Source organism: Bison bison, unplaced genomic scaffold, assembly GCF_000754665.1.
Source record: "Bison bison bison isolate TAMUID 2011002044 unplaced genomic scaffold, Bison_UMD1.0 scf7180017864454, whole genome shotgun sequence".
Classification (NCBI taxonomy): Eukaryota; Metazoa; Chordata; class Mammalia; order Artiodactyla; family Bovidae; genus Bison; species Bison bison.
The window spans coordinates 1,072,713-1,081,858 of record NW_011495016.1 but is presented as its reverse complement, the minus strand read 5'-3'; the positions used below and the strand labels follow the sequence as shown (position 1 = coordinate 1,081,858).

Sequence of the window (9,146 nt, the reverse complement as noted above, 5' to 3'; positions counted from 1 at the left end):
ATATTTAAAAGTAAAAAAAAAAAAAAAAAAGTCCATGGACAGCAACGAAGAGTAGCTGCCGCTCTGTGCAGCTAAAGAGAGCCCATGCACAACAATGAACACCCAGCTCAACCAAAGATAAATAAAATTTAAAAACATAAAGTACATATTCTCAGATAAAATTTTAAAAAGGTCAAGACACTTCCACTTCTGCTTAGGATGTAGAAAGTCACAAAATACCATCTCTCTTATCCTAAAAATGAGTAAAGACTAGATTCCATAAAACTGTATCTTTTCATGAACCCATTTGAAAACAGGCTTCAAGAAAACCAAGTGATCTGAATTTCAAAGCATGGCAAACCTCTGTAAGATGAGAACAGGTACTTCAAAAGTATCAAGGTAATGAAAAACAAGGAAAGACTGTCAAAGCGTCACAGACGGAAACCTAACAACACTGCTGATGAAAGTACAAATTAAGGCACAGTGCCAAGTGGGGAAAAAACCTCAGAGGAAACACTGGGGAGTTACAGTAGAACAGCTAGAGTAGAGATATCCCCTTCGGCCTCTAGACTCTGAAAATGGAGAAGGATTGGTCCTCACCGTCCATGAAGTCTGTAATAGGCCAACTGAAGTGCCAGCTGAATAAATGTATCAGGGTGAAGCTGCTTCTCCTTGGTTAGCTTTTTGCCAAAAGACGTAAAGGCATATACCACAAGCTGGAGATCGGACACCTAACAAACAGAATTAAATGGGAAGAGTGAACATATACCCAAGGAGAATACCCCCAAAGATAACCAAATTATCATTAGCATTAAATGAATAAAACAGAAATAAAGGTATTAAAAGCTATAACTTCTAAATGTTTTATGCCATCATATGTGGATGATAGCCAAATATTCATACACAGTAGTTAAAACATAACGTATTAACTATCAAAGAGAAAAGTGAAAAATCTACCTGCTTGAAATACTGGGCCTTAGCTTGGTTGATGTCATTTAATACTTTTTCATCCACAGTGAAAACAAGCTCCTCTGGAACCGGTATATCCCGTACTTTTTCTGAGCCCTGAAAATACGGAAAACTTAAAAATACTGTATCTATAAAAATATGAGGCGAAAAGGGAGGAAATAATTTTTTCTAACATACCTTCCATCTTCCTTCATTCTCAAGAATGTTCTCATCAACATAATAGCAGACTTTTACCAGAACCATTGCATCAAAAGGAGCATGCTAAAATGAAACCATACAAGATTTTGAATACTTTATGTAAGTTAAGACTTGACCCAGTATTTTATTTTCATTTTTGCCCCACTCTTAACACACAAGAGCAGAATTCTCATATGCCTCAACTCATAATGATAACGATAGGGATATTCTACAGTATAGTAAGTAATTGATGTATTTTATTTTCTGAGAAAGAACAAATATTTAAAGTCAGAAGCACCTAATCAGGGCTCTTGAAGTAATGGGAAGGGATGTAAAGTAAATATGAATCATAAAGAGAAAACAATTGCTATTTGTACTGGAAGTTAAAAGAGGTATACACATAGGGTTCAGGATGGGGAACACATGTATACCTGTGGCGGATTCATTTTGATATTTGGCAAAACTAATACAATTATGTAAAGTTCAAAAAAAAAAAAAAAAGAGGTATACACATATACCTATACAATGGTAAAATGTTAAGGAATGGTGAGAGCACTGTGAAAAAGCAGATGGAGCTGCCAGTGACAGCACAGGTAACAAGACTCACCGGTCATGGACAAACCCTTTTCTAACTGCATCTCACAACTGCACAGTATTCTTTAGCTTTACAACGAATTTTCACAGACATTGCATATATTATTTCACTGAGACAATAGTGTTAAAATGCAGCCAGTAAGAAGAGCAATATTGAAGTGCCAATACTTTGGCTACCTGATGCAAAGAGCTGACTCATTGGAAAATACCCTGATGCTGGGAAAGACTGAGGGCAGGAGGAGAAGGGGGTGACAGAGGATGATATGGTTGGATGGCATCACTGATTCAATGGACATGAGTTTGAGCAAACTCTGGGAGAGAGTGAAGGACAGGGAAGCCTCGCGTGCTATAGTCCATGGGGTTGCAAAGAGTTGGACATGACTGAGCAACTGAACAACAACAAACGCGATCTCCACAAAACCCTCTAACAAAGAGAAGACAAAACAGTTGAAGCCAGGATTTTAAATCCAGAGAGGGAAATGTGATTATGTAGTCCAAACCACATATTCTAGTACCAACATAAGAGAGCAGCAACATGACTCTAGATTAAGAGCAAGTTAACTTTACAGTATATATGCTTTAGTAATAATGTTTTATATTAGGTTAAATAGTATTTTCAGTAATCATCTTGGGTTGCAAGAGTAACCGACATGGAATTTTGAAAGCCTATTATCTAGTGAAGACCATCAGATCAATTTTATAAATATATGGGGGATAATGCATACACATAAAATGTGTCCACACACTTTACTGAAAGAAAGCATCTCAGTTGTACAAAGACACGTGCTCATTATAAGACCAATATTTTCATCCCAAAATAGAAAATATGATTAAAATTACCTTCTCCTGAATTTGAGCAAACCGCAGGATATTGCTGCCATCAGTAAAAATCAAAGTAGTACAAGGTGGTAATTTTAGGGGGCTGGGAGTGAGGGAGGAAAGCAAGAAGATAAACTCTTGATGACGGGAGTAACTTGACCCTTACATAACAATGTAACACTCGGTTTGGACAATTTAACACACAGTGAAACAAAACTCTTAAAATGAAAGTACCAAGTAAACACTAGAAAAATATAAATGTAAACAAACCAGAAGAGAGAGCAGGCAGAGGGGAAAAATGGTTATGAATAATATTAAGCTCAGTTTTAGAATGTGGAGACAGGAAGAGACTGTTAGGAGGATGAAGGCAATGTGAGATGAGCATGAAAAAGAGGGACATCCTCTGCATCCGACAAGTCAAGGAGAGATGGAAGGAAGAAGCCAGAAGGTTGTTAACTACTTTACAAAGCACAGTTTCCAGGGAACAGTGAGGCTATCAACCAGACTGAGGTGGTTAAGAAGAATCAAACAAGGAGCCAAAGAGAAAAAAGCTGAGGCAATTAACAAGAAATCTTTTGTCAACAGGGGACTCTTAAGGAAGAAGAAAGACAACTGTTAACAGACATTCTGTTACCTGCACATCAACCACTCCACCTTCTTTGGCAGTAACAACTACTTTATTTTTCTTTAGGCAACCAGCGCACATCTCTGTGGTGGTTTGAATGAGTGAGTGATTCTACTAGTGGGTCCCAAGGTTTGGCATGTGACCCAGGCCAGGTGGACTCCCTGGAACATGCACAAGATTCACACAGGCTGATACAACCAACGAGCATTATTCTCAGGTCTTTTGCTGGAACCAGAGGGGTTAAAAAAAAAAAAAGCTGGCTATTTCCATGGAGAACAATAACCTACTAGGAGAGCTGTGAAAACATGAGACTGTAGGTAAAACCATCACGTGGTACCTTCTACATAAAAATAAAGCTGAGGCTAGGAAAGTGATGCCAAAAAATGTAGAATTTTCTAATGAAAGCATTTGGACACTGGAAGTCAGCCTAACCCAAATTTAGCTGTATCCCATGCCATAAATACCTCTGTAAGGTAATAACAGTTTGATTTAGGTTTCTATCACCTAAAACTGAAAAAAATTACTGATTAATACAACTACTGAACCCAGATCAACATTACAGGTCTTTTTAGTATTTTACAGTCACTAAATCTTTGGGAGGAAAGCCCCCAAACACAAACAAACAAAAAAATCTATCTCATACTACTTTATACCAAGTCACATACTTTATGAAAAGTTACATAACAAGATTATAAATATAGATTGCAATCCTGACTTAGGTTGATTTCTTCATTTTCTTGGTTCATAGACTTCCTGAATGTCCATCAGAAAATGGCAGGGTAGAGATGATAAAGACAACCATAGAAGAACAAAAGAGAAAACAAGTTGTGTGTGTGTATATATATATTTTATAAAGAATGTAAAAAAAAATGCTATCCAGTACCAGATATTTTAATATCCAGAAGTAAATAATGTTCCAAAGATCCTGTGTCATTTTTTTAACAAGGTTAAAAAATTACTAGGTAAATGTACAAATATAGCTACATACATTTCTCTGTGCACAGAACATATACATAATGCTATATCTTTTTAAATGTGTTGTAATTTTCAACAAGTAGCAGATTTTAAAAGAGCTTCTACTACATAAAGATACATGCAAATTCCATTTTACAGGCACACATCAAACTGTTAGCCTAACTACAGACGAAAATAACTTGTCCTATGCTGTTTTCACTGAGAATTCATAACTAAAATTTTTACTCTAATGCCATAAAGCTAAAAAATGATTTATTATCCTGCCACAGGACAGCCTAACTATTGTAGATTACTGCCACTCATTTAACTGAAAAGAGCAAAAGGGAAAAGTAACTTCAGTAGTTTACTTACATCACAATTACTGCCAAATACTCCATTAGAAAAGGCAATCAAGTTATAAGATTTGTCACCCCAGCGTACTGTTGGGTCTCCATTAAGAATCTTTGCAGAAACCTAAAATAAATTTATTATTTCAAATTAAAAGAATCTTAATATTGGTTTTTAAGTATTTGTATCTTAAATATACACAAACACACATGATCTCACTTTTCCTCTCTTCAGGTAAACCAAATTTAATAAAATAATAGCTATTCTCAAGAAATAATAATTTAGGTCCTGACTATTTAAATACTCAAAATCTAAGAAATTCTACCAGAAAAGAGGATGGGACAATATTCATGAATGTTTAGAGAATATCAAAGTGAAAGGACAAGGTGTTTGCAACTTTAATAGAATAAGAAGCATGGATAAGGTTAGTCATGAAAATCTAGTTACAAGGAAAACATTTCAAGAATTCATATCCCACTAAGCCAGTTTCTCAAATGGTAGGTTTTGGCCGTAGTGAGTCAGGAAATCACTGTAAACATCTTTACAAAAAGAATAACAATAGAACATAAATATCAGAGTATATCACAGATAGTCAAAGTAATTACTGTTTTGTGAAACTTCTATTATGTACATACTTGTGTGTGTGAGCGTATGTGTGTGTATTTAATGAGCAGCAATCTAAATACGTCTAACTGTAGATTGCAGCAACTGAGCAACATTTAATTAAAATATATTCTTCAAGCTTGTTGATTCTACTTTTAAAAAAGCAGCTAACGAGGGAAAAACTGTTTCCAAGCTACAAGATTTTTCAATCCAATATTATTTATTTCTCTCATTTAATACTGATGGATGCAAAGATTCTGAGATTCCTACAAATACGAATGCTTCTCTTTTATTTTTTTCCCAGGAAATGGTAATGTCCCAGAAAAAAAAAAATAAAACCCCAATTATCCTTAAACTCACTAACGTCAGTGTGTTCTACAAAACCAAATGATAAAATAAGTCACAAGAGTTCTGTGATTCTTAGGACAGACCTCACCAGCTAAGGTATCAAGGCCCACTGCTGTGGGCTATAGGTAGGTTTTCATGTCACATTTGGTTTGAAAAGCTCATTTTCCCCCATGCCTTATGCAAATTTTCTGTATATATAATCAATGGAAAGGTTGGGAACCACTGCCATGTGACAAGCATGTGACAAGCAAATAATACTCATACTTCTTTAAACAACATATAAGATCTGTCTAAACAGCCTTGCCACTCAGATGGTAAAGCATCTACCTACAATGTGGGAGACCCAGGTTCAATCCCTGAGTCAGGAAGATCCTCTGGAGAAGGAAATGGCAACCCATTCCAGTGCTCTTGCCCAGAAAACCCCATGGACAGAGGCTACAGTCCATGGGGTCGCAAAGAGTCGGACATAACTGAGCGACTTCACTTTCTTTCTTTCTAAACAGAGCTGAACAATGTGGCAAGGATTTACAAAGCATTATTTATTTATGTATAATCTTATGATACGTGTGTATGTGTAGCTAAGAAAAGGTTTTAAAAGCTTGCACAAATATTTATATTGTATGACTTAGTATTTGTGCTTTCTTTTCTTAGCTACCCCATTCTAAGATAAAAGATGTTTCCAAAATCTAGGAAACAATTGTTTTCACGATTATGTTTCAAGGTGGTTTTACAGGTGTATACTTCAAACTAAGTTGTATACATTAAATATATACAGTTTTTTGCATGTCAATTATACTTAATAAAGTGATTCTTTAAAAAAAAAAATTCTTCTCATGTTCAATTTACACAAGAGTTCTCCAGAAAACTCTGTGGGAAGAAATAAAACAAGGGACTTTCCTGGTGGTCTCATAGTTAAGAATCCATCTGCCAACACAGGGGACAGAGGTCTGGCCCTTAAGTGGTAGCTACTGAAGCTCGTGCACCTAGAGCCTGTGCTCCACAACAAGAGAAGCCAGTGCAATGAGAAGCCCACACACAGCAACCAGAGTACATCCCGCCTGCCACAACTGGAAAGAAAGCCTGTGCAAAGCAACAAAGACCCAGCACAGCCAAAAATAAATAAATTCTTTAAAAAAAAAGAAATAACAGAACAAGATAGTTGAATACCTGAGAATAATCTTCTGGTGTAACATGTGGACTGTCATCATCTAAACAAAATACCAGTAAACTGCTCTGAATTTTTTCTAATATAGTCAGGTTCTCTGGATTAAGACTAATCAAGTATTCTCGTGCCTAAAGGGCAAGAAGAAAAAATAAAACGTTACAAGTTAAATATAAAATAGTCAGAAAAGCTCAACAGGTTTTTGAAAAGTTAGAGAAAAGGTTCATTGAGAAAAGTGTAAATTCAACGACCTCTGTGATGAGTCCTGAACAGGTTTTCTTCTTCAAAAGCATGCCTAGTCCCTACATTTGTGCTACTAAATGTATAAAGGTATAAAATTATGCCTGCTTTCCTGGGTGCTCAGACAGTAAAGAAAATGCCTGCAAGTCAGGAGACCCAGGTTCGATTCCTCAGTTGGGAAGGTCCCCTGGAGAAGGAAATGGCTACCCACTCAAGTATTCTTGCCTGGAGAATCCCATAAACAGAGGAGCCTGGTGGGCTACAGTTCACGGGGTCACAAAAAGTCAATGACTGAGTGACTAACCACACATAAAGTTATGCCACCCCTAGATTTTCTGCTTGTTCAATATTGTACAATGTATTTAAAAACTGCTTAAAGCTTAAAGCCGTCTGTCCATTTGTCTTTATTTCCAAGGGCCAGCACGTCCTTGAGCTGAGTGTTTGAAGTTTAAATGTAAACAAAATAAAAGTATATACTCTCCCCAAGTCTAAATTATAGTTAATAATATTGTACTGCATATTTGAAAGTTGCTAGAGAGTAGATCTTAAAGTTCTCATCACAAGAAAAATATTTTTAAATTTTCTGTATGGTGACGGACATTAACTAGATTTACTGTGATATTTCTCAATAGAAACAAATACTGAATCCTTATGTGTATACCTGAATATAATGTTGTAAGTCAATTGTACCTCTAAAGAAAAGAAAAATGTAAATTATAACCTTAGCCCATCGAGTTCGCTCCTCAGTAGTTAACGCTGCTACCCCAGGTCCGTCGGGTTCACTGTGGCATTTCTTTTGGATGTATGTCAATTGCCTTTGGAAGATTAAATAAGGAAGATTCAAAAAGAGCAGAGGCAGGAGCACTAGCTACTTTGGGCTTTCATAGGTTACAAAGTTTATTAGTATTTAAGTGTTTTAATTTAAATATTATCCAAAGAATAATACTGTATTCTGTATTATCCAAAGAAAGGGATTATGGTCTCTACAGCAATGGAGTTATCTCCTACACCTTTTTTTTCCCCACAGTGATTATGTGCCTATTAATACCATCAGTATACTTGACAAGAGCTTAAGCAAATAAATTTTGTTTGATATAATTTATACTTTCAAAAGGTACATGCACTTCCAAGATCCAAGTAAATGCCCTGCATAATGGAGAAGTTTAAAAATATTCTGGTACATAATCTCACAAATATCATATACATTTTATCTAACTAAAAACTACGTGAATATATTAACAGAGGACTTATTCTATACCCAATTAATACTTGGGTTTAACCCCCAAAATAGAAATACCATGGAGTTTTAAATATTTTCACATGTGCCACTGTTACTTAAAATCATTAAAAAGACTATTCAGTTCAGTTCAGTTGCTCAGTTGTGTCCAACTTTTTGCGACCCCATGGACTGTAGCTCTCCACTCCTCCCTGTCCATCACCAACTCCTGGAGTTTACTCAAACTCATGTCCATTGAGTGGGTGATGGCATACAACTATCTCATCTTCTATCGTCCCCTTCTCCTCCCACCCTCAATCTTTCCCAGCATCAGGGTCTTTTCAAATGAGTCTGTTCTTTGCATCAGGTGGCCAAAGTATTGGAGTTTCAGCTTCAGCATCAGTCCTTCTAATGAATATTCAGGACTGATTTCCTTTAGGATGGACTGGTTGGATCTCCTTGCAGTCCAAGGGACTCTCAAGAGTCTTCTCTATCACCACAGTTCAAAAGCATTAATTCTTTGGCACTCAGCTTTCTTTATAGCCCAACTCTCACATCCATACATTACCACTGGAAAAACCATAGCCTTGACTAGATGGACCTTTGTTGGCAAAGTAATGTCTCTGCTTTTTAATATGCTGTCTAGGTTGGTCATAATTTTTCTTCCAAGGAGCAAGCGTCTTTTAATTTCATGGCTACAGTCACCACCTGCAGTGATTTTGGAGCCCAAGAACATAAAGTCTGTCACTATTTCCCCATCATTTTGCCATGAAGTAATGGGACCAGATGCCATGATCTTAGTTTTCTGAATGTTGAGTTTTAAGACAACTTTTTCACTCTCCTCTCTCACTTTCATCAAGAGGCTCTTTAGTTCCTCTTCACTTTCTGTCATAAGAATGGTGTCATCTGCATATCTGAGGTTATTGATATTTCTCCCAGCAATCTTGATTCCAGCTTATGCTTCATCCCGCTCAGCATTTCTAATGATGTACTCTGCATATAAGTTAAATAAGCAGGGTGACAATATACAGCCTTGATGTATTCCTTTCTCTATTTGGAACCAGTCTGTGTTTCATGTCCAGTTCTAACTGTTGCTTCTTGACCTGCATACA

At 36.4% G+C, this 9,146-nt stretch overlaps 1 protein-coding gene across 2 annotated transcripts in view; it reads right to left on the bottom strand.

Annotated features, from left to right (window-relative positions):
• CROT (carnitine O-octanoyltransferase) overlaps positions 1-9,146 on the bottom strand; it is a 61,209-nt gene that overhangs the window by 23,264 nt on the left and 28,799 nt on the right. For both annotated transcript variants that reach the window (XM_010859132.1, XM_010859133.1), the window contains exons 8-13: positions 7,540-7,633; positions 6,584-6,709; positions 4,490-4,591; positions 1,126-1,209; positions 937-1,044; positions 580-710 (exon numbers count right to left, since the gene is read on the bottom strand). In XM_010859132.1, coding sequence (XP_010857434.1) covers positions 580-710; positions 937-1,044; positions 1,126-1,209; positions 4,490-4,591; positions 6,584-6,709; positions 7,540-7,633 — 645 coding nt within the window. The remainder of the gene's footprint in view (positions 1-579; positions 711-936; positions 1,045-1,125; positions 1,210-4,489; positions 4,592-6,583; positions 6,710-7,539; positions 7,634-9,146) is intronic.